Source organism: Acipenser ruthenus, chromosome 1, assembly GCF_902713425.1.
Source record: "Acipenser ruthenus chromosome 1, fAciRut3.2 maternal haplotype, whole genome shotgun sequence".
Classification (NCBI taxonomy): domain Eukaryota; kingdom Metazoa; phylum Chordata; class Actinopteri; order Acipenseriformes; family Acipenseridae; genus Acipenser; species Acipenser ruthenus.
This window is the reverse complement of record NC_081189.1, coordinates 38,106,691-38,133,108: the sequence shown is the minus strand read 5'-3', so window position 1 is coordinate 38,133,108 and position 26,418 is coordinate 38,106,691. Positions and strand designations below refer to the sequence as shown.

The 26,418-nt window shown below is 34.8% G+C and overlaps 1 protein-coding gene across 1 annotated transcript; it reads right to left on the bottom strand.

Moving 5' to 3' along the window:
- Positions 1-320: 320 nt before the first annotated feature.
- On the bottom strand, positions 321-22,131 carry LOC131737224 (fibroblast growth factor 10-like). Its single transcript, XM_059024786.1, has 3 exons — positions 20,923-22,131; positions 3,766-3,869; positions 321-2,053 (listed from the first exon to the last, which is right to left on the bottom strand). Exons 1-3 carry the CDS (start codon positions 21,209-21,211, stop codon positions 1,856-1,858), a joined length of 591 nt encoding a protein of 196 aa, XP_058880769.1. The 5' UTR covers positions 21,212-22,131; the 3' UTR covers positions 321-1,855.
- Positions 22,132-26,418: the final 4,287 nt, after the last annotated feature.

Genomic DNA, 26,418 nt, shown 5'->3' with positions numbered 1-26,418 from the left:
ACCAAATGGCAATTGTTTCTCATCTAGTAGTTTCTATAGAATATTATTTGAAGCATTTTATGACACAAGAAGAAAATGATAGTGAAAGGCTTTTCCATGCCACCCCTTTGGAACACTGGTCCCTATAAAATACAATAACAGACTGCTGTATACCATCTTTTGTTCAAAACTTTGTGTAGTTGATGCAGACAGCTACTGTATTTCAAAACCGCTGAAGGGGAAAGAGTCTTCAGTTGTTCTGAATGATAATTGATAATGTTTGTATACGATAACCTGCACATTGTTGAATTCATTTTTCCAGACCAAAACACATTGTGGGAAACATCCAACTTTATTTAAGAAACCAAATAGAATGACTCAACCATTCTATTTTTCACAAGGGGAAACATTTTATTTAGATTTCATATTCAATGACAAGATAACAAGGGAAGTGCTGGCTAGACATTGCATAATAATAACTTATAAGGGATCAAACAAAACCAGCAATCCAAGGGTTTAAACTTAAATATAATTGACTCTCCAAAATGACAGCTCTGTACCAAAATAATTCAGTTTCCAAACAATAAAAATAAAACTGACATTCACAGCAAAAATTATGAAGACAAACAGCGCATCAATATAATCTCATAGATTTATCATTTAGTGAATTCATAACAAAATAATATTAATCTACTACTTGAACCTTTTTTTATTTTTATTTTATTTTACTATTGACACTCTAAAGAGCCTTAATGCAGTAACTTTTAATGGAATACAAAGTGAATATGTAGCATCTCATTGATCAAAATGAACCTGCGATGGGCTCTAATGCGCCAGGATTCACACACTGTCTATATGCAGTGGGAAAAAGAAAGAAAACATGTTAATCCTGTAGAGTGTGAAATTTCAGATGCTTAGCCACAATTTAATGTGGGCACCTGTCAGTTATGTTTTGATAGTGCCACATTATGCTGCTGTACATGCCAATTTTTTGCTTTCATTGAACGCATGCCTTAATCCCCGTCTTTAGAAAAAAAAAAAAACTTGCCTCACTGTTAAAATGTACAATAAGTTAAAATCAGTGCTTTCTAAATATATGATACAACAAAAGGACATATTTTTGGTGTGATAGTATAGTGTATTTACATTTTTATTTTTATTTTCAGTTTCTCAAACTCAAATCTCCACAGGACAATGTTAAGTTTTGTTCTTAATATCATATAAAATAAATAATTTATTAAGAAAGGATTAGAAAGGAATGAAGAACAAGCTTAGCATACCAGTAGCACTCATTCTGTTAGAGTAGTTTAATCTATAATGTTTATATTTCTAAATCCTGTCCGTTCTTCGTTCGTGTCATTCCTGAAGCCCACTGTTATTGCGTCTGACCCAAGTGCTTCCAGTAAATGTTTGCGTGTCTAACTGTTTAATTGGATCATTAGGCTTGAGAGTGCATTTAAAGTCTTTGATATGAGTTAGTATGCCATAAAAAATGACTCCTCCCAAAGATCATATAACATAATACGATTAGAATGTGTCATTTCCTTCTAGCAGTATCGCAAAGATTATCAATATATTCTGTGTTGGAAATATCTTCCATCCCATTTCCTTTTATCCATTCTTTGATTAAATGATTCGGTAAAGAACACCTTAAAAAGTACCTCCTGTGCCAATTACAATTATGTAGGAGTTTAAAGGGCTTGTTTTGATAAAAACAAAAATAGGGACACATCTCCAGTGTCACTGCTGGAGGTCTAGACATGTCCTTGTGTTTGAATAGTGCCTTCCTTGCCATCTTTTTAAAATAAAAGTTTAAAGTGAGCCTGATAGTTCCATCTCTTTTCAGTGCAGCAGCATTCCCCGAACGAATCCATATCTACAGTGGCACCACAATGGGAAGAAAGTGTGCTGCAGTGTTTTTTCTTCGTGTTTTCTGGCCTTTCTTCGGAGAACCTTTGCCGTTTAAAGCCACAAACATTTGCTTGCCTTTGTTCTTCCACTGCAATGAGGCGTATGTATTGTACCCATTTTCTTCTATTCTTTCTTTCAGTTTGCAGTCAACACCAAACTCTTTCTTTAAAAGAAAAAAAAGAAAATACACATTTGAATACACATGATATCCACTGTCTGCAGCCACCAGTGACACAGATATTGTCAAAACTCAGAAAGCTTGTTTTGAGTTACAGTATCTTTACTAGAACTGTATACAGATGGGCAATGCTGAAAGAATTAATATACTAATACTAATATAATTATAAATTCAACAGTAATGGAACCTCTGTTAGTACTGGCAGGGTTGATTTTTGTTCACCAACTGAAACAGACAGGAACGGTCAATGTAAATGTCATGATTTGTAACAATCTAAGTTATCTTTAAGACTGCCTTTGAGAAATAAGAACATACCATTCTTTCTCCTTATAGATAGCAAAAAATAGTCTGAAGAGAGATGTGAATTTAACATAGACCCAATGAATTTAGCTCTTCTTTTGCAATTTGTTTTTTACTTTTACTGTCGCTACTCTTGATTAGTGATTTCTACATTTTGGAAGAAAAGTGTAACAGCTGAAGAGAGGTTTAGATAACTTTTAACTGTTTTGTAATACAGACATGAGAATGACCCTTCAAAAACCTTAAAAAGCATTGACAGACATCCACTTTTCTACGATTCTGAATGGAAACAGTACCAGCATTGCATGCGTATGTGGGAGTAGCTCTTTAATTTTTTGAGAAATTCTTTTCAGTTTTGAGTGCGCACTTGCTGAGTACAGCTGTGCTTCTTTTGAATCTATTTTTCAAATGGAGGATTATTCAAGTGCAATGGTGTGGAACTGTTCATAATAACCCGACAATGTTGTTTTATAGGGGCTAAACATCTGACTTCTTCTCAAACATGAAATAATCCTGTAGTTTCAGACCTGTGACTAAGTAGATTGGAACCGTGGAGTAGGCTTACAAAATACAGTACTCACTGAAACATTAGTAAACCGATACACTAGTAATTGTATGTAACAGTTAACCCAATCCAAGATCAAACATGTTCTGGTTTCTATGTAAAACAACTTGTATTGCTAGGTTATTTTTTTCATTATTAATATTTATTATATTATTTTAGAGAAAGGATTGTTATATGAAAAGACAATCACACTTCCCTGACAGTGACTTCTGCCAATCGCTATACACACATTTATAATCCCATTCTGTCATATTTGTCAGATAACTAGAGGGAATGTTACCATTACAGTCTATAAGAAGATTGAGGCAGCGTAGACATGTTAAAACAAGTCTCTATTGTGTTGTTAAAGCTGCCTCAATGCATACAATGCACTTTTTTTTAAAGACTGTGGCGATACTGTATATACATACCACGGTGACAGTGGTATGCCCAGATATGCTAGTTCAGCTATTAGTCTATACTCTTTTCTCTGCTGCATTGCCCAACGACAGATGTAAAAACACACAGTGCCACATTTAACCCTCACACCTCGCAATTAATTAAAGGCATTATTATTAGTAGTATTATTATTAGTGTTATTATTAGTGTTATTATTGTTGTTGTTGTTCATAACACCACCATCACCACCACCACCACCACCACCACCACCACCAACAACAACAACAACAACAACAATATTAATCTAGGATGAGCGGCATAGTTTATCATTTTATACAAATTATAATACATATTATATTATGCATATAACAATGGCAATCATACTGTCCCACTAGATTCCCATAGGTGAATCACGTCAGCACCTAACAGTTTCAATGAAAGAAGTCATACTTACTGCTCCATATATCTTCCCCTGCTTGTTCATTGCTAAGTAATAATTGCTGTTCATGGCATTGATTGCAACAACACCAACCTCCACTGATTTTATCTCCAGTATACCTGCAATGAAAGAAATTTGAAAAAATGGGTATACTGTATGGAGAACAGTTTTACATAAAACTGGAACATTTTAATAGTTTAAGGATCTCTATGGCATGAGAGTCATAGAGCAGATAAATCCCAGGTAACTTCACTGGTTCCCAACATAGCACTGTTACAGTAATTATAGTTCTACGTACTATGTTCTATGTATTCATTATAGTAATTATAAATCTATGTAGAGTACGAATGTTTCATCCAGACCCATACTCTATTGCAGAGAAAGGGTACCTATAATGTCACATAAAAAAATAAAAAAAATTAAAAATAAAACCTCAGGCGAAAGAGATTGTTTTATATAAATAATCTGGTTTTACGTTGCATGCTTTATTGTCTAATCCAAGATACGGGATATTAAGTCCCTTGACAAAATGCAAAGTAATATGATATGTGATGCTTTTTTTTTCTTTTGGGTGTCTAAAATTTCTTTTCTTCAGTATTTCAAATGTGCTTTTGTGACAGGTTTTAATATTTTTTTCAAAAGGCATATATCCTATGATTTTGTTATATTATGACATTGTTTAAAAAAGCAAGATTCAGCATTAAGCAAATAATACGATGATGACATGACATTGTATTCGATATTTAGGAGGGCTTTGTCAGGTCTGACAAGGTGATCCTTGTATGCCTTGGGCAATGAACTCTTAGAAATAGTTTGAGCCATGGGAAATGACACAAACTAGGCAATAATGGCTTTAGTCACTTAAAGAAAATAATGCCATGTCCTCTGGGGTTTCGAGTAAATACAATGCACATCACATCAGGGTTTTACAGAAGATCGCATATTATTTGTTGACAGCTGTAGCTCTGTTGAATACAATTACAGTTAGTCTTACTTGACCGCACACACTGTAATTGCATATTTTTCAATGCCCCATATGATTTTCTACTCATTGTAATTAGAAACATCCCATATAATTTGTCTGCATATCTCTGATAAGCATGGCAGGGCTATCCTCACTTGACTTCCAACTGTCTGAAAACAGCAACTCAGACATTAAAACCATTATTGCCTTAATTAAAGTCACACTGTGTTCAAAATAATTTTGTAACATTTCGTTTTGATGATAAACCAGACAACAGAGAGAGGAAAACTGCCTACTATGACTTAACTTGGTTGTTTTATCTGAACTCATGAAATGTTACAACCTTACTGGTTGTAACATGGTGGCCTTTGACTGCCCAGTGTGTTTATTGAACGCCACAGTTTTTATCCTAGACAATATTGACGCAATACAAGTTTGGTTCTTTCTTCCTCATGACTGAGTGTACAGTTGCCACATCCTGGCCAGTTGAATTTTTACAATGTCTTTAAAAAAGGGTCTAAGACAGTTCTTTGATCAGAACTTAATTGCCTTTGCTGTCTGCTTTTAACACAGTTACAGCTTATTTAGTTGGGCAACCTCTTCTTTAGGCCATATCCTCAGATCCCCTTCTGAACCCTGTTAGAAGGATGTGTTTTACTGGACCCTTATAAAGTGTGCCGAAGAAGAGTAGTGGCAGCTGCTTCCTGTTCTAACATGTGTATTGTATTACTCCCCACACAAGCCCTTGGCCTTCAACTTAGACTTCTGGTAAGGTCAAGGCCTCTGGGTCCTATTCTGTAATTAAGCCTGACCTTAAAATCACCAGAATTTGACTAATCCAGATGGGAAATCGGGATCTGTTAGCTGTTGCACCTTTCACCTTGCCACACATCTAGTAAATATTGCATTCGTTCCCAGGCCTTGTTGGCCAAATTCTTTTGAATAAACCAATGAGAGACATTTGGAGACTAGGAGCATCTATTTACCAAATACTATACTGTTTTGAATATATAATTTGATCTACCTACATGACGGATACAAATTTGTCATTAACAGTGCAGCAGTATTGGCAATGGCAAACAGGAATAATTTCTTCTGATAATATAGACACAAAAGCACTTGTAAAGAAAGATCACTGGTTTCTATTGACCACTCCCAATGTAGAATTCCCTGTATAGCTCATGTTAAAACATATGTACAGTATATAAAGACCATCTTTCGATAAAGATCCCTAATTATAACTAATTACAGTGAATTAAAAAAAAAATAAAAAAATCATTTCATATTGGTTTTTATTGCTGGCACATAGTAAGAAAAGAAATACATTGTTTTCCAAACATGGTATATCTAAAATAGAAAGTATATGCATTGTACTCTGTATGCAATTAGGAAAGAGATAGAATCATAAAATTCATTATTTTTGTTTCTACGATTCTGGGGAAATCTCCTAGTTTTAGTTAAACCATGCTCATGCAAACCTGTTGATGTTTATGTTGTCGTAAATGTGTATGAGAGCAGACAACAGGAGGATATTTACAGTTATATATATATATATATATATATATATATATATATATATATATATATATATATATTTAATTATTATTAGTACTTTTTTTATATATCATGCTGAATTTATCATGTATGTGTTTGATGACGTACTGTTCATCAAAATTGTCTTTTTGTCTTCTTAAAAAAAACAAAAAAACAAAAAAAAACAGGGAATTACTTCTTTCCGACGCTCCAAAGTTTCCTAACATATCTTGTTCCCTGTATCACTGGAGATGTAAATCAATAGCCTCCCACTCCCAAGCCTGAGGTTTAAGAACAAGAGTACAGAAGAGGAGGAGAGTTGAAATGAGATGACTGAAAGATTGTGGGAGATTACTGAGTCCTTACTGATCAAAGATACCAGGATTCAGGCAACAAAAGGATTGTATAAAAAGCTTGCGGGACAACCTGATTCTGCTGAATGTAGGAACAGAACCCTTTCTCTAGTAATATCTGAGACAAGATGTTGTTGCTGAAGTCTGAGATTTTAAAATAAGATATAGTCCAGGCTGCAGAAAGCACCTGTCCTAGACGCTTTACTTCTTAATGCTTTGATGTGGTATTTAAACTGTCAGCAAGGCATTTTCCCCCTACCTTTGCCTGTCTGTTTTGGGAGTTGAAAGGCATGACTGCTGCAAAAGGTTTAAATTGCAACAAAACTTCCGCCTAACTTTGAACTCAAGCACAAGCTATTCTGACACTTCACTGAATGGGTGAAGCCACACAGAGTTGAAGTCCCAATAAGCAATGTTTGTCAATGACGTGTTGCACTGTTTAAACTGCAGTGCAGACAGTTCCCTTTTGGTGAAATATTCCAGTTTTCTTTTAAGAACACCTTTACAGAGCTTCGCAAACTACCTTAATCTTTAATATTTTTAAAAAGTAAAATAAATACGTAATACACATAAAAGGTCTGGGTGGCACTGAGATATACAATATAAACATTTACCCTTTGTCTAATCAAATCCAGCCCAGTTTGGTAGACATTATTTCAATCTGTTTTTGGGAGGTGGTCTCCAAACATTCACAATAACAGTCAAAACTGGGACTAATTGGTGCCTTATTTAATCAGTGGCCACTCCAGTAAAGATCAGTCACAACAAGGGTACTTCATTTTACACTGGTTATGCTGTGATAAACTCATTAGTTCTCATGGCTAGTATCAGTCAGAAGTATAATATCAGAAACTTCTATCTTCAGTATAATTGCTTGCTGGAATATGTTACTGGATACTGGTAACCTAAAACAAATACTATGCATCACAACCACACTAAAACAAACACAGGATTAAGAGGTTACAAGTTTTACATGAAAAGGTCTTCTCCTGGGAGAGACCTAACACATTATACTTGTTTATGTGCAAAAATGGTTGGATGACCCCATGTCTTTTTTTTTGTACAGTGCATGCAGTTTTGCAAGACTTTTCCACTTATATTCTACAGTTGTTTAGGAAAAACAATAAACATATCTAAAATGTAGTATGCACGTATTTGATCAAGAAGCACAGTGCATGATGCATCAAGGTTTGTCTACCTGAGTTTCTCATTAGAAGCAACCTTCTGCACACAGCTATTCCCAATCATTTTGTGTGTGCTAACAGGAGAGGTTAGTTGAGTGTAAACTGTGGGGGGTGTCTGCTTCCCCTGACTAGTACTAATAGGCCTGGGAACTGACCAGATCTCCTGTCCTGCTCTGAAGCCTGTTCTATTGATTGGCATGCCTTTTCAAGTACTTTTACAAACGGCTATGTAATAAACAGAGCAGATTACTGATTCAAATTTCATTTTTTGTTGACTTTGCATTGGCTGATAATGACAGTGACTTGCACCTTTGATCTGGTATCCGCTGGCCTTTAGCTCAAAGGCTCTTGTGATTAATGAAGCAGCAGAGGGGTGATTCTGTAGCTTTAGGGGCTGCACTCGTTATATAAGTTTTCCTGCATCTGGATAAAACAGGTTTTGATTAACTCTTCAGCACAGGCAATAAGTGAAGGCATGACTCTCCATAATCTTTTCATGGTTTTCACTTTAAAAGTTATAATTCTTATTTATTTACGTGTTTACTTTTGTTTTTATTTTGATCTCCTGTGCTTTTCAAATCTTATGTTATATTCATTCTAAGCAAAAAAAACCCCAATGTCCTATTTTTTTAATTAGTCACTGTTTTGTGCTGTGAATAAAGTTTGTTCGGGGGAAACTTTGATTGAATACAGAGGTATGTAGGCATATGGTATTAACCCTTTACCAATATTTTTACTTTTAGCTAGTGTTTATAATGTTGCCTTTTTTTCTTTTTTGTGTGTGGGATGAATCTTGTGAAAGAATCCAAACTGAACGCCCTGGAACTAACATCCTCTGTTTATCCACAAAGCCAAAACAACACGGCCAGCAGACGGGAAAGCTTCCACAAATTCCTCTGCCAAAGTTTTCTGACCCTGCCCTAGGATGACAAGACAATCCAGCCTGCACACAATTAGTACCAATTGTGAAGATGATTGTGTGATTTGGACACAAGGGTGTAAAGACACACAGACTTGTCTGACACATAAGCTTGTTTACCCTTCAACTACTTTACCATCAAATGACAATAATATCCAATCACTTACTTTCAACTCTTAATTCATCCCTCATAATGAGAAATGTTGTTATTGTTATGAGATTTAAAGACTCTCCTCAATATAGACTCCTTTTTCCAATTGTTTGGTTCAAGTGTTCTGTACTGGTACATTAAACCAAGCAGGTAATCTGTGCATGCCTCTAGGACTGTGTCATAGTCACCTTTGGTGTAAAGGATTAGCCTTTCCACCACACAAATGTCTCTTTATCTGATGCCTATCACTAAGAAGAGGATGTAACCAGTTGTCATGAGCCTGATGTTCTGCTGAAGTTTGGTTTGTGTTCCATTAAAGAGCTGTACTTTAATCTCTTGTTTAGACTGACCAGAAAAACAAATACAACTGTTTTAAAGTAACATCCAAGCTTCCCCATTCTAATAGAATTTTCATTGATTGGTATGATTAGTATTGCAGTTTTAGAATGACCCATATGATTCTCATTTAAATCACCAAATCTCTCACACTCATTCAAACATGCACAATCAGCATACCTGTACCTATAAAGGAAACACAGCTTTTGGGTAAGATTAGATCTTATCCTGATTAACAGAGATGGCATATAAACTAAGCTTCATCAGACATAAAGAATGAGAGCCTTAACAAAGTAAAAAAGCAGCTCACTTTGGCCTGCTCTAAAATCTCCAAAACAAATCTACCAAATGGATTAGTGACAAACACAGATGACTCTGCATTGGTTTTATTTTGTATTACTAACAGTTTAGATAGTCATCTGCCCAAAGTGTAGGAAAATCTGAATTTGCATAAAATTATCCAAAACTCTTCTGAAATAAAGAGGCACATATACTTATTCTGCCTGTTTATACCCTGTATGCATTGTGACTGAAATTCATTGTAAACTGCCAACTCACGTGGTAACAGAAAGACAATTTAATTTTACACCCCAGAATATATTACATGCAGACACAGCATAGCAAAAGTCTGAACAAACTGAATATTCCCCAGAAAGCAGTGACAGTAGATATGCAGGGCATATGCACTCCAGTGATGTACTGTAACTCATGTATAGCAATAATGAAAAGTCCTCTTTTAAATACAAATTCAGAAATTCTGCAAAGTAGATGGTCAGCCAGGCTACTGGGTCTTGCCTGGGAAAGTGTTAGAAAACAATAAAACAGCTGGAGGTTTAATATAGAATCTGTGATGGATACAATCCAGGGCTACTGGCTAAGCCTCTGCTGCCTGTGCTAAGTCACACCATCTCTCCTTTCCGACACATGTAACATATTAACAATGCAATAATTAGTACACATTCCTGCCTGCTCCTTAAAACTTTACTCCCAGATGCTGCTATGGTCTGGTCCTGCTTTTATTACCTTTGATGATTCACTGGACTTTGTTATAACAGTCCCAATTCCTGTTCATTAGACTTACCAGCAGTTAAGCTGGGAATGGCCTAAAGTAAGGATTCTTACAGAAATGCCCTTGCTCCTGTTTCACATGGTTCACATCGATAAATTACGATAAGCCTTCCTTCCACACATACACATTGTAGTTAAGAGCGATGCAATCTGTTTTCAAACTAACCTAACAACCATTGTACTGTATGTGGGCCCTCAGCTTTCCATGGCTCACTGATATGCTTCAATCCTAAGCATTCTTTGTTAAATAGTCATGAATTATGCATATTGTGGAAGCATATCTCTCTTCTGCAGTGGGTGAGTGCAATTTGTAAACATGTTTCAGGAAAAACACAATTAAATTACATTCCATTATGCAAACATAATGAGTCAGTCAATCAAGGATCTGGAAAAATACTCAGAATAGTATTAAACCAATTTTTATCTAACTGTTACCTAACTGCAAGGTGACTTTTCATTACCTATCAATTATGTGTTTTAATAAATAATTATTCCTACTATATGTAAAGCATAGTTTTATTAGACACTGCTCTCCAGGCATCAGGGCTCCATTAAATCTGTTAACCAAAATTGCTGTTTTTTGATTAACAACAGTCTGGCGGGAACTGCCTTTAAAAACATTAGCCATATGAGAATTCAACATCTGACCACATGCAAAGATTTATGGGTAGAGGGATAATTCACAGGGATTGGATGGGTTTGTTTTAAATACTTTCTCTGATTTGTGAAGCAAATGGAATCCCTGATTTGTATTTTATAATCTGTTGCATGTCAGTAGTAATCATTGTGAAATGGTCAGATATCAATTAAACAATTAAAACATCTGCTTTCCTGGCTGCCCATGGTGGCTGTACAGCATTGTAGGGTTTTCTCATTTTTGTCCATAAAACATAAAAGTGAATTGCTTTTAAAAATATGTGAACTACTGCATGTTCTCATTCATTGCTGGTACGTTGATCTACTATATAATCATATAACCAAACTGCACAGCAGTAGCTCTTCAGTAATGAAAGATCTTACTTTTGGGCTGCTTCTCATGCTTTGCTTCATTAATGAACTGCACAGACTGAGGTTCCTGTTCGCTATCAATTTAAGGACCACATGCTTACTGTTTTCTGAACTTTCAGCAGAATTGTGTATGTTTGGCAAAAAGTTTGTGAGAAAAAAAAAACAACAAAAAAAACAATGCAAACCAAAACAAAACGCGCTGGTGGTCAAACCTGTAAGCTTGTTTGAATTAATCCGATTTTCTGTAACTGCTGCATAAAGGAATGGCACTACAACAGATTTCAGTAACAGCTCCCCAGGAGATATAAAACTGAGGGCCTTTTCTTTTAAAAATATGAGTAAATTATTTTTACTATGCATTTTGACTTCCACGCTTTTATCTATTGTACTTCACACCTGCTTTAAGTTAACATACTAATCAATGAAACCACACATCATTCTTGTACGGGGAAAACTATTACAGTAGTAAAAGCCCTAACCCTAACCCTAACCCTAACCACTAATCCTTCAGCTTTTCTTTCAAAGTCCTTCAGACACTCCAAAGACTTACAGAGGTCTTTAGACTGGAATTGGTTCTGAATTTTATTTTCGGAACCTGAGTAACTGTCAATAAAACATTGGTAAGGCACACTTTGGGATTCTTAATACAGTTTTGATAAGCATATTTGCTTATTCTGACTGTAAATGAATCAGAGTGGTTGTGACATCTAATGCTGTGTATCACACATCCAGAAAGCTCACACTGTAACACTGTCAGCAAACTGAATTCACTGTGGTGTGGAAACCATTGTGTCATGGCCTAAGAGTCATATCGTTCCGCTTCACATGAAAGCATAGATAGACGTAGGTATACTAATTAGAATTCTCTTTTTATGACTCAAAATAAAATTGAACATAGTTCAGGAATAAAATGAATCATTGGCCTAGAGTAGTTATTTCTTTCTTTTATAGCATCACTTATGTAAATAGAATGTTCATTTTTATTAATGTAGTTGAAATGAAATGTATAAACAGAGGTGAAAGCGATTACATTACATTGAAGTTAAAGAGGCACAGCATTAGGAGGGGGGGGGGGGGGTTCTGGTTTCTGTAATGTCCTTGGCTCCTAGCCATTCCTTATTTAACAGAAGCAATGTTGCTATTGTACATTAAAATAAGGGGTTCAACATGAATATTCTAACTACAGTAAAGTGACAACCAAAAATATTGTATTGCAAATTAAACCCTTTCACAATAAATACGGTATGAGCACAAATAAGCTATATCCAATGACAAGCACATTACCACTTCATATTATGGTTCTTTCTTGTGTTCCATTGTACCAGGAGGTTACAAGGTTAAACATCAAGTGTGCTTATCAGAGATGTGTTAGTAAGGGGTTAGAGAAAATGTTTTGGGTATCAGACTGAGCAGACTCTTTTTAAAGTTGTATTTCAAGTGTAGATACTTCCATCTCATGTAATGTTTTACAATCACGTTTGGGTCTTTGTGAGTATTAATTACTTGACTTGAAAATAGGTGGCAAAAAAAAAAACTAAAGAGGAGGTTTTAGAGCAGAACAGGCAATTAGACTATTATGGGAATTAGTGTCTCCAGGGTATGCACTCCAGACTGCCTCTTCGCCAGCTTAATGACAGTGCTGTTTGCACGACTGTTTGTAAGTTTATAGCATCCATTGAACACTGGCATTTTTCAAGCTTAATTAAACGTCATACAGTCATAACCAATTTTTGACTGATTTGTTTTAAAACCACATTTACAGACAATAGGAATGTCTTTGGCAGTTACATCTAAAACCAAAACTGAAGATATTTGATTCAACACTTGTTGATGAAACCCATATGAAAGGACAGCTTTAGCTATTAAAACACATATTACAATTGGCTTAGTTTGCTAATAAAATTGAGGTTCTATAATGAGGCACTGGTTACATTCAAGCACCAAACTGGTAATACAGACACTGAGAGACATTTGCTTTTCAACCAAAATCTAAAGATAGCAAGTAGGTTAAATTAGATATAACTACATTTCACTGAGTTCCACATTGAAACAAAAAAGGTTATCTGGCTTCAGATGTAGCAGCCTTACTACAAACATCAGATTGCTCCTTGAGAAAAAAGATCAACAATTAAAGCTAAAAGCTTATAATGGCCAGATTAAAATAGGAAAGGAAACTGCAGAATTTAGATAAGGTCGGCCCCCCATGGGTTCGATTGGTAGGGAGACTGGCAGACAAGCCAAACAGTGGCTAATATGTGGCATTACAAGATCTTGCCTCATGTTTTAAGTTGATAATGTCCTTACTATAAAGCAACTGAAATGTTCAGACATGTGCAGCCATTTAATACATTGTATTAAATCTTTCAGGAGAATATAAAAATAATGTGAATAACAAATGATTGTTTATCAATGAAATAACCACGGCTGTCCAATAACTTCAGCATTGTCAAATTATTATCGAGAGGTTTTCATTTGTTTGTTATGCGTTGAGGACAAATGTCACACAAGAACTTTGTATGACATACCATAGGTACTAAACATTAATTTGAATTTTGAAAGAAAACATTGCTATTAACAAGCACTTTTTAAGGAAGCAGTGGTCAATGAAATATATAAATACATCGAAAAGGTAATATATGATCACAAATCAGGCCCTTAAATGAGTCCCCTTTACACTTTTGCATTGACCAGGGACCCACCAAATTGTTTTAAATAGAAGCCAATTAGAATAATGAGGGCGAAAGGTTATACATACATCTGGTCTCCCACACTTATAATATGCAGACTGAACTTTCAAACTTGGTAACAAGGGTAGAAAAATGCAGCCCGTGAGAAAAAAAATCCCAGTTTTTTCACCTGCGTCACTTTTTGAAATGAAAGATATATGTGAGTGTACAAATACCGGTGCTAAGTTTCCAATTTAATTGTCAGTAACAGTGCATAAGGAGGTGAGGAAAGAAGGTAGGGTCTTTTGGGTCAGCCCTCTCTCTGGGGTACTCCAGGTTTGATCAGGTCTGGCTTTCATTACATTTTAGTGGATTGGCCTGTTTCCTTTATAGACAAGGGATAATAACAAGCCAACTCCAGGCCTGCTGTGGGATTCTGACAGTTTTAGTGCCTTGTGACATATGAGCTTTAGGTGACAGTTCTTCTTCAAAAGCAGTGAAAGAACCCTCTAAGGTCAATATACAGGTTAACAAAGTCAATAAAGCAGGGTTATGTTTGTTCACCTCCATTTGCAGTGTCCTGCGAGTGCTGAAACAAAATATCTTTGCAGTTGACAAGAAGCATGAATAAAAGGATGCTCTTCAACAAATCAAAGGGTTCAGTTCTTCTTTAGGTATGTTATTTTCTTTAGAAATCAACCCCTACTTTTAACATGTCAAGATTTGTGATTTTTCCTAATGCATACAAAAATAAACCACATTTCATTAAGGAATGATTAATGAAAAGAATGTAACCTAAATTAAGGGCAGGGAGATTTGAGAAGCAGGCATTACATCACAACTTTTTAAGGATAAGGTTATGGTTTAGTCAGAAACTGCTCAGCAGAAGTTCAAATAGATGTTTCTCTTTTCTGAAAGTTTTGGTTGTTTGTATATATATATATATATATATATATATATTTATATTTATATATATATATATATATATATATATATATATATATATATATATATATATATATATATTTACCAAAAATGACATTATAATAAAATCATCTAATAGGCTAATTATAATATAGTGACATAACAACGCTCAAGGGCCAGTAAAGGTCACAGCAAAGGCAGGAAACTAAAAACAACAGGTATGTTTGTATATCTTGGCCTAACAAACATAAGTTTGACCTTTTGAAGGAGCACAAAATGTTTTACTAACTATTTTTACAACTGAACAAAGAATCCATCACTGTAATTAAATACATATGCTGGAGGCAGTAAAAAAAAGTAGCGTCCAGCTTACAATGACATTTTCTTTAAGTGCTTTTCTTTAAGTAAACTGTAGGCAAGAAAACATAAAGACATCAGGGTCTAATTTTAAAAGAAGCAAATTGATCATAACCTCTTATTTATTTACAACCATTCATGTCTTTTTTTAATGTGTGGTGAAGAAGTCTAAACCCCTACAAACTATAAACTGACTATAAAAATAGATAACATGGGTAAAAGTTTCAGTGTGTGCTGGAGATGATTCTCCCACATCCATGTATATATTTTTTATCTAACCTGTACCATATAACACAGAGATGAGCTTATGTGGTGGGGTGCGATCATACATGAAATAAGTGCATATAGTCAGACACAAGACCATGGGTTTATATATAGTATGTAAACATCTAACAACAATTTTACAAAAATACCTATGCCCAAGTGTAAGCCCATGCATACGTTTGCATGATTATACGGCACCTTTCTTTTTCATCAAATATCTGATAGAAATCTTCTTGGGCACTGATAACTAAAATGTTTGTTAAATTGTTCTATAATCCTCTATAATGCTATAATATTAAAGCCAACAGTAAAAAAGGTACTGTGCTTACACGACAGAAAATAAGCAGAAGCAACATAGAGTTCTAAAGGGTTAATGATTGATAAAACTTTGCATTAATTACAATAACAATGAGTTGCAGGCTTTTTGCTTACAATTTATCAGATTCAAACCCACTTACAGTAGTTAGAGACTATAAGAAAGACAATACAGGCAAGCATACATGTCTGGAAAGCAATCGTTTTAAATTGAAACTGTACTCGCTGACTGTAAAAACACTAAGACATAACTAGACAGTTGAACATTGAAGAAAGTTGAAGCAGCAGTCTATTGAACAAAAACCTGGTTGATGTAATTGCTTTAGCTGTTTATTTGTTTAACCCTCCCTCACAAATAAGATTGATTGTGATTATGGAGCATCAATGTTATTATTATAAGTAAATTGAACATTAAACATGCTGCTAATTAAGCAACCAAAAGCAAGAGAAACATTAACTGTAATTTAAGAGCACTTGTTTAAGACTCCCCTAGGGCTGCACATGTTAAGACCCCAAATTCTCCTCTTGCATAATCTCGCCAGGCAACACTGTGTCATATTTTATGTGAAGACCAGAACAGCTGTACTTGAACCACATGGTGGATACCTGACCTATCCATCATGTGTACAAATTGTTCATTTTGAAACTTCTCAGTTGGCTGTTTTGTAAACCACATGCAGTACTGTATGCATATTTTCAGCTTGAGCTGTTCACCATGGTGAATAAAATCACATTAAATAATATTGTATGCCCTCTAAATGTTGTATCAGTTACTATACTAAGATATGTGCTTTTTAACATAATTTACTACTGTTTCTGCACTCATGAGTATGCGACATGATTAAGTAAGTCACCAGGATTTATACGTGTTGGTGCTGTCTCTAAGCAAGCCTGAGTAAGGTGGAACTTCTATAATGAGACTAGTATAAACAAATACTACTAGAGGTGTGCACTGGTATTTTCTTACCCCCAGAAACAGTCAATTTATTAGACATTTACTGTTGCAAATCTTTAACAAACTCATTGTAGGCGTAGAAGTTACCAGTGCACATCCATAGTTGTCAATTATATAAGGCCCAAACAGCAAAATTAAATGTGTCAAATATCCTTGAATGCAGAAGTAATACACACTTAAGAACAACTATCATGTGATTAGTAACAAACACAAAATGAAATACAGTATTATGCAAATTCAGCATGTATAAAGTGTTCATTTGAGCCTAGAGAATAGTCTAGTGGAGTTAGTTACAAACCACATTTAGCTCCAGGCCATTAGACCGAGAAACTGAGAGATTTGCCACCGTGAAATGCAGGACTTGGATTTGACAACATGATTATGAGGCATCTGAACTTTGAACTGCAACTAGTGAACAATTGAACCTTGAACCCATGAGAGTGTTAAACTAAGCACTCTTAATATGTGCAAAGTGCTTTTTTGTGTAATACCTAAGGGTTTTATAATAAAGATTTGTGTTTTATTCCTAAGAGCATATTGAATTATTAACTTATGATACTACTGTATGTTTCCATATTGCACAGTTTATTTGCATGCACAGAACATATTTCCACGATAATAGTGATAAAATAAAGCCAAGCAACCCTACACAGCTTGACCATGTCAAAAGTTATTACTTTCCAAAGTTTTAACCAGTTTGACGCTGCAGGTAGGTTATAAAACCCCAAGACAAATACTCCCTAAAACTGTAAAGGAAATATAATGATTTTATTTTATTTATTTTTTTATCATAAACGCTGTCGGTGAGGGAGGTAAAAAGGTTTATGAAAACTGGTTAAAAGGGTAATGAACAAAGTATATATATATATATATATATATATATATATATATATATATATATATACTGTATATATATATACACACATAAATATATATATATAAATATCACTCGAAGAAGGTGCTACAGTTTCATGAAACAGTCCTTTCTGATGTAGTCCATTTGTTTAATTCTACACTATACAGTGTTTTATATGTACATTATATAGGCCGGTATTTCTTTAAAATATAAAAACAATTTAAAATAGAGTAAATCTGAATTAAGGTTTGCTTACATACTATACTTACATACTATACAGAATCCAGAAATATGCAGCTCAAATATTCATATTCACAACAACAATCCTGGAAGATGAAATGCACCATTAAATTCACCACAATCCCTTTCTAATCAGTGACAATCACAAGCCAAAAACTGCCCTCCATTCTCACAAAGTGGTGCTCTGTAGCATACTTGACTAAAGATGTAGAAACAATAGGCCACTTTATGAAATGATCTAATTGCTTAGGCAATTTCCAAATCTACTACTTAAATACAAGGCAACAGGTCTGGCAGCTACAGTATACCTATTCTTTAGCTTTGTTCCAGTGTTTGAGCTGACTCCTGCTCTCCAAACAGCTGTCAGGTTACCCTGCCCATCCTACTGAAACATGCTTTGCCTCCACAATTTTCCTCATCTTAGATTTAACTATTACATTAGTTGAATCTGGCTACTATGACAGTCACATCCAAGTTCCATACACTTCTTTCACAAGTACATTAATTAAACCGTTGCTCACTAATAACCCTTTTTAAAACGGCATCTGACTTTACAGTAGTACAACTACAGCTTTAAAAATAAATACACAGACAAATAAATAAGTACACATTTGGAAAGCATGTGTATGGATCTGGCAGTACCTTAACATTTCTACTGGAACAACAGGAGGAATTTCCAGCTTTGTTCTGCATTAATGTATCCCCTCTAGCCCATAAGTTTGGAGGTTAAAGACCATAATAGGCTACAATCTTATAGACAGGCTACCCCATGGGCACGGCAGAGGTTAGTTCCCATGTAATTACTTTGCATTAAGACAATATCTTAATGGTCCTGTGTATTTGTACTGCATGAGGCCAGCTTACAATTATGGCAATATTCTAATTACACACATACACACACACACAGATGTGAAATGATTAACAAAACCCACACTTTCCTTTTATTATGTTATGTTTTTTGCTATGTTTTTTCACAGAGAATTTTTTTAAAGGAGCTCACCAACAGCATCAAACTTGAACAAAGTTATATTGCGCTGAAATATATTTTGCTAATCCTTTCTTACAATTTACATTCATTTAAAAATTATAATTGAAGAAAAAGCCATACTGTGCTACAGTTTGCTTCTCAGTTGTGCAGTTTTGAGATCCTCTTGGATAGCCCTCCTCAAAATAGTTGAGGTTTGGAGATACTCAAATCCTGCCAAATAGCTTGTCTTCAGGGCTGTTTGAAATCCGAATAATCCGCTCATAATCATGTACTATGCATTGAATAGCGATACTGAATAATTAGATTGTGGTTAACTTTAATCTATACAAATCTACTATGCAATATGTACCAGTGGTACAATATAATTTTCTCAGGAGCCAGCCTACCCATGGGTTAATAATCTCGTCAGCTACCCAAGATACTGTAACTTCACTGCCCACCCCCCCGAGACAAAGGGCTTCGTTATTGATATTGTGGATTCCAATCAAGAAACCTAGTCCGCAATACCTGTTATAGAATAGATTTATACAATATATTGTACTCACTCATTATATCTGTTGCATTATAATTTAATGCACTTTATTAGCAACATAATGCATTTTTATTTACTCAAGTATAACAATTACATATTGCGCTTGTATTGGACATTGGAGTCTTTTTTTCTCCTTATCATTTACTACCAACATGCTTCTAACTCTTCACCTTATCAGTCTAAATGTTTGCCTGACAATCTTCATTAGGCCACTGTTTACGCCATATTTTGTTTAGTTTACTTCACTACAAACCCCAAGTTAAAGATATCTTCAACATGTTTAATACATTGCAACTGTCCCATTCCAAGTGTTATTGGTAAGTGACCAGCAAACAGGATAAATGTCTCTTTCTACCCATTTTATAAACATAATTGTAGGTAACACTTGATCATGAAGTGTTGGTAATTCAATTGTAAGTGCATAACGTAACTAACAAATCATTTTCTACTCAATTCATATTGTATTTAAATAAAAACATGATTCAAAATGTATTCCATAATATCAGTTTTAAATGTCACTGAACTGAATAAATTCTACACTGGATTTTTTTTAAAGATATAAGCATATCAGTTGCACTGTATAAACTTAATAAATGAAAAACAGATATACAGTATAACACACAACTACATAAAAAGGTAAATAACTGCTAACCATTACAGAAAAAAGTGACATCCAATTTTATTATTTACAAATGTTCAACGATGCAGTTCTATTAATCACTGCAATTTTTAATAGTACATGTAAGTTGTCTTTTAGTTGATAAACTGTTGTTAGGGTTCTGCCAAGAGTACACTCAAAATAAGGAAATAAATATCCTTACTGCATTTGTATTTTTGAATGACTCAATATAGTGTTGAATCTAAATTTCAGCCTAGTCCACATGTTTGAAAAATTGTAAGCAGAAATATATACTATATAGTACCACAAAGGTTGTGCTAGATTGTATTCAGTACTTTGAAGATGTCATTCTGATCAAATAGATGGTAATTAAGGAATATTTCAAATATAGTACATATTTCAGTATATGGAAATATTCTACAAGACAACACAATACAGACATGAGTATCAGGTTACTACAGGGAAGGCAGGCAGGCAGAAGACAAATAGTGGCACTGGTGCCTTAAAACTTAGCTTTATAGACAGATCACTACAAACCAACACGCAGGACAAAAATCTAAACCAGAAAAGAACACTTTACCTTTTACAAAAAAATGATGTTCCAAAGTTATAAAACCACTTTAATAACAGTATGTAATCATTTTCAGATTTAAGCAGCTATTCATCACTAAAGACAAAGAAAAAAGTATCACAGGAAAAGTGTTTCTGCAAGTTCAGAGCCTAAAAGGGTAAAGAATTAAGTTGAACAAAAAATTGGACTCTAGTGTGATAAATGACTTCATTTGTTTTCATATTATAAGATGGTAACTACAAAAGGCACTACGATTATCTATATATACAAACAGTTGTTTTAGTGTTAAAATATTGTACTTAATCATTTTGAGTGTAAATATTTAGCCTCCTAACATCTGGAAAAGGTTTGAAAGGATCAGTTACTTACTGAATGGATCGTTCTCTTTCTTCGTCCCACTGACCTTGCCATTTTTATCAATCTTGAGAAAGTACTTGTGAAAGGAGAAGAGCTTTCTCCTGCGAACATCTCCTAGGAGGTGATCGTAGCTGCGCACATGCCTCCCGACTACCAAGGAAGAATTGCTGACCTCGGGTGAATGCATGTCTCTGCCAATGTCATTGCAGGTGACGGACAAAGAGCAGACCAAGAAGAGCAGGAAGAAACAAGGCAGGTGTGAAAAGGCTGAGGCACCCTTTGTCAGTATCCATTTCCACATTGTACTGAAGCTCTCGGTACTAGAAAAAGCCTCATAGAAAGAAACATACTGGAACACTTGGGAAAAGTAAGAGGCAAGCCGATAGTTTCTGGCTGGTTATCTCCGTGTGAGCTCGGGTCTGTGCTGAATGAAGTGCACCAACATCCATAACTCAGGTGACAAACCACCTCCAGAGTGCTTTTTTTGTTTTATCTCCAAAGTCTTCTTCAGTCAATTTTCTTATTTTAATTCCTTAAATGTAATCCCTCTGAAGTCTGTGGGTTTACTTGTCCAGTAATCCCCTCTGTGAAGTGAAGTTTTCTTCCCCCTTTAGTTCTGCTTCCTCAAGATGTATTCAGGACACTGAACGCAGCATATCTCCTCTGAAGTGTCTGAGTCCTGTCACTCTTCTCACCTTATTTATTCTGTGAAGCAGCACAGATGTGATCTCTTTAGCTAATTGGCAGCCTATGAAACAGTTTGCTTTGAAGACGCAGAAGGAGTGTGTGTGTGTTTTTTTCTCTTCTTGCCTGGTTGTAAACAGGTCATAGGCTGGTGTATAATGTCTGATTACACCAGAGATGGGATGTGCCTGTGGTGGTGGTCAGCCAGTCCCAGGGGTTAACCGGCAGGAGACATCTGAAACCATGAGGTGCAGTTGAAAAATTCCTTCTGAGGGAGTTCAGTAGATCGCTGCCCGCTACCCCTTTGCAGCAACACTTCAGCCCCGGCTAATTGCTCAAAGTGTTCTTCTTTTCCTCTAGACGCTGGCCACCAGCATGGGTTGTATATTCATGCTTTACTAATCTCGCTGTCTTCCGTGCTGAACCCAACTCCCTCCTGGGAGCCTCTCTGTTGGACTTGCCTCCTAGTGTAGTTTTTTTGGCAGTGAAGTGCTTGAGAGCCACCTGGAGCCTATTGCTTGATTGCTTGCTTGTCGGCTCTCTCTCTTTTTTTTTTTTTTTTGGAGTGTGTCTGTTTTATTTCCCCCCTCTGCATGCGAAGTGGAGTAGCATACTGCAGGCAAGCCCTACAGACCAGATCATTAGACAGGAAGAGCAGAACGACATAATTAGTTTCCTTTTTGCAAACTTTGTCAATTTACAAGGAGTTTCAATATAATGAATCATTTAATCTTTTTTTTTTGTGTCTGTTGCTGAAATAAAAAGTTCATATGTCAGCCTGCTATATCCTTAAGACAGCATAACATTTATTGTCATTCTCGGAGCCCCCCACCCCTCCCTATCCTTACTAGAAAGAAAACAGAAACCTCCATAAACAATTTGTAATTGCTAACAGGGGTCATTTACTGAATCACGCTTCAACTTCAAAGCAAGAAACTTTTAGTATTACAAAGATTTTACCATAGAATCTGTGTCTAAAGTCTGGTGTCTGAATTGTTTAATATCCTTTTCACATTTCACAGCTTTATATCCTCTCTTTTTCTAACTACTTATTTTCAAACTTTGGAACAAATAAAGTTTTTCTGTGCTTTAACAGATTCTCTGCCAAATCTGTGTATTGAATTTCATGGTATACATATGATGCTCTTCTCCCCTTTCTTATTTTTCTTTTTAGAGCTTTGTAAGCATTTGGGTCGCAATGATATGCATTTACATGTTGTCTATTTTATTAAATGGACAACTGGACTACTAAATAGTACATTTGGTAACTGTTCTATGCTTACATCTTAATTTGAATTTGTTTTAACTACTTACATTCTCTGATGTTTTCAAATAAACAGATATTGTCATATTACTCATATAATTGTATTTTTTTATTCTTATTTTGTAGTATCCATTAGAAATCCCTTAAAACATTTCGCTCTCTTTTGTTACCCCCCTTTTTTTGGAGTATATGCAACCATTCTTGAAACATTACACTTTGATCTGCTTCAGAGACATACATATTCTGTTGTGTCTGTGATATCCAACAACTAAGTAGTGTATACTCAAACCTGAAATACTGAAAAGGAGGTGAATACGGTACTATGGTGGGTGAAAATGAAACAAAAATGAACACAGTTTAAACATCTGTTTCAGCTGTATTATTGGTAGCTTAACTGACTTACTGATGCCAGTTGTAAATAATGTTCATTTAAAAATAACGTACAAGTAATATTTCTGATATCAGCCAAGGTTACAAGAGATCTGTGAAAGTCACTTACTTTGTTGAACTGTGAGCTGACAATAAATATAATTTATGTATGCAATATATCATGTAGAAACTATAAGAGAATAAATGAGGGAGACACACACAGCGGGAAAGAGAATGAGCTGCACTAGTTCCCCCTAGTGAGGTAAACCTTTATAACAATATTGGGCCAAATGTATTTGTATGGAATAAATTTGTTTTATTTATTTATTTATTTATTTATTTATGTATGTATGTATTTATGTATTTATTTATGCATTTAATTATTATTATTATTATTATTATTATTATTATTATTATTATTATTATTACTTTTTACGGAATTTTCTGTAGTTTCTCTTCCCAGTCTCTCTCCACTAATCTCCACCCCCTTTCCCAGTCTAACTCATGTTTTTAGTTAGTGCATGATTTGCTTTTTCACAAACTGGATGATGTTATCAGTGGTTTCCCCTTAGTTGTGTTTCCTGGCCCACCCCAGTACAACCGATTTAATTTAGAGCACAAGAAACAAAGGAATCAGGTGAATCAGTACTAAAACGAATAATGATTTTAAAGCTGCTCTGTCCCTTCTAATCCTTGCAAATACTGGAAAAAAATCTGCCACCTGTGTTCCCTGTGTCCTTAAACAAGCCACACATTAGCTAACTGGGAACTTGATTCACATGTTTTCTGTTGCACCAAAGGCAAGGATTCTATGCTTGTATTACAAGCAAGTGGGTGTTGAACTAACCACCTGGGTTGTTTGTTTCACAGCTTGCATGGCACAAATTGGTTTCACATTGTTGATTACATGTAGGGTTAGAACTACAGTTACCTTTAGGATTTACTGTTTGGCTTATGTTTGGGCTGGTGTTGACAATCATAAAACCGAGACTCAAATATGTAAAAGGTTTTAATTATTGCAGCAAAACAATGGAATTGTAGCTTTTCATATCACCTGCAGTGTGGGCCTTATCTCTCTAATCAAACTGTATTGTGGCCTTCTAAATTGTATGGTCTGTAATGGTAGCCTGTGAATAAAAAATATCAATAAATAAAAAATAATGTTAATTCCATGAAACAATAATTCTATAGTGATCCAACGAATGGGAATGCCAAGTTTAGATGGAAGTCATATCAGAATATAATTATTTCCTGACAGGGTAATTACGAAGATAACAGACTTAAAAATAAATAAATACACAAATAAGTTTGCCTATTTTTATAACCAATGATAGAAAAAAAATCTATTGTTTTCGATTGTCCTTTTTAGTAAATGCATTCTTTTACAACCCCAGTCAGCCTCTGAATGTCCTCCAGTGTTTTGCATTGTTAGGTCACCTATTGGATTAACCTGAGAGAGCCTGAGAAAGGTTCCACGGTAAAGATGCACTATTTAACGGAATTCAATCTGTCCCAATAGATTTGAATCGCTAACATAAATGTATGAATGTAGATTATATCTCCATAATGAGGCCTGAATCATTCTCAGTTACTTCAAAGGAGTGAAACTCTACCTCCCTTTTTAGCAGCAATAATAAGACCTTAATAGGTTCCTTTATTAATTGTTGCTCTGTTCTGTTTGCAAAGGACTGCCCTCTGTAAGACCAGACTCTTCGCTTTTATTTAACCTTTTTCCACAATGTAGAATGCATTGTAATTTATAACATGTGTTTAATGTTGTAAAGACAATTATGCAATGAAAGTGATCTATTGTTCACTGTACAGTATAGTGTATTTGTTAATAACATAATAAAATACTACAGAAATCAAGATCTACAGAAAATTATTGTTTGTATTTAAAAAAATAAATAAATAATAATTTCAGAAATCTAGTTCATGAGCATTATTTAGTATTACTGTTTTACCCATAATGGGAGCAAGTGAAAATTGTGTGAATAGCCTGGAGGTGCTAAATGCCAACAATGAATAATGATACAAAATAATCTCGTCTCCTGTCTACTGTATATATGTTTATAAATCAAATACTTCTCATCACATTAAAGCCACACTTTAGATTCTGACAGAGTTGCCAAACTGCTATGAGAAACAGACTTAGCTAAACGCTGGTAAATGTCCAGCAACATTCTTAAAAAACACGCATATACATTTTTGTACTTGAATTGTAATAAAAGCAACAACAATTTAATTTAAAAAGAAATGATGCTAAACTATGCTGACATTTTGATTTGAATACAATACTTTTGGTTATGCTAGTATACTATAAGTTGAGTTTTGAGTCTTTTTTTGGTATAAAGACATCTCATCTTGTGTAGTTTTGGCAAGAGGACTGCAAAGTGAACCCACAAACCAATTAATTAATTATTCATAATATACCATATGTTTTATACACTGGATAAGATATACTGGACAAATCCTATAGCAATTGGTTGATTATAATTCATGATTTATAATAGCAACTGGGGTTGCAAGATAATAAAAATTCTAAATAAGGTTCACAATAAATAAATATAATGCACTATAAACAATTGGATGGAAATATTTTGCTTGTATAATATACCTTTCATTTAAGATGTATTTACTGTAATTAATTACAGAAACACATGGCCAGCTACTGTTCAAGTTTTCTGCCCCACCCAATTCAACCCACAAACATCCATAAAAGCACTATAAACTTCCAGTATAATAAATCTACCCACATAAATACTGAAAATATCTATTAGATGTATGCGTGTTTCTAAATAAGCATGGTGAACCCTTAAAACTTCACATTATGTTCACTGTGAGCAGCTTTCCAAAGACAGTGGAGTGAATTGTGATTTTGGCCCTTAGGGTAAGTTGCTTTATCTCATCATCAAACTGCATTGTTTCAATGCTTCTAATCATTTCCGATGGTTTCCTCATGTGCAGTTGATAGTTTCTGTTCATATATTTGTTACTTACAAACTGGGCTTTCTTGACTTTTCAGAGCTTTTACCACGTCTTTAAAAATAAGCCGATCTGATTGTAATTTATTTATAAATATGCTTTCTTTATTAGACTCCCTTTAGATAGCTTACACCCACATCTGCTCTGACTTTTGAAAGCAGTCTCTCAAACATACTATACAATTAATGTTCTTTTTCCACCTGGCA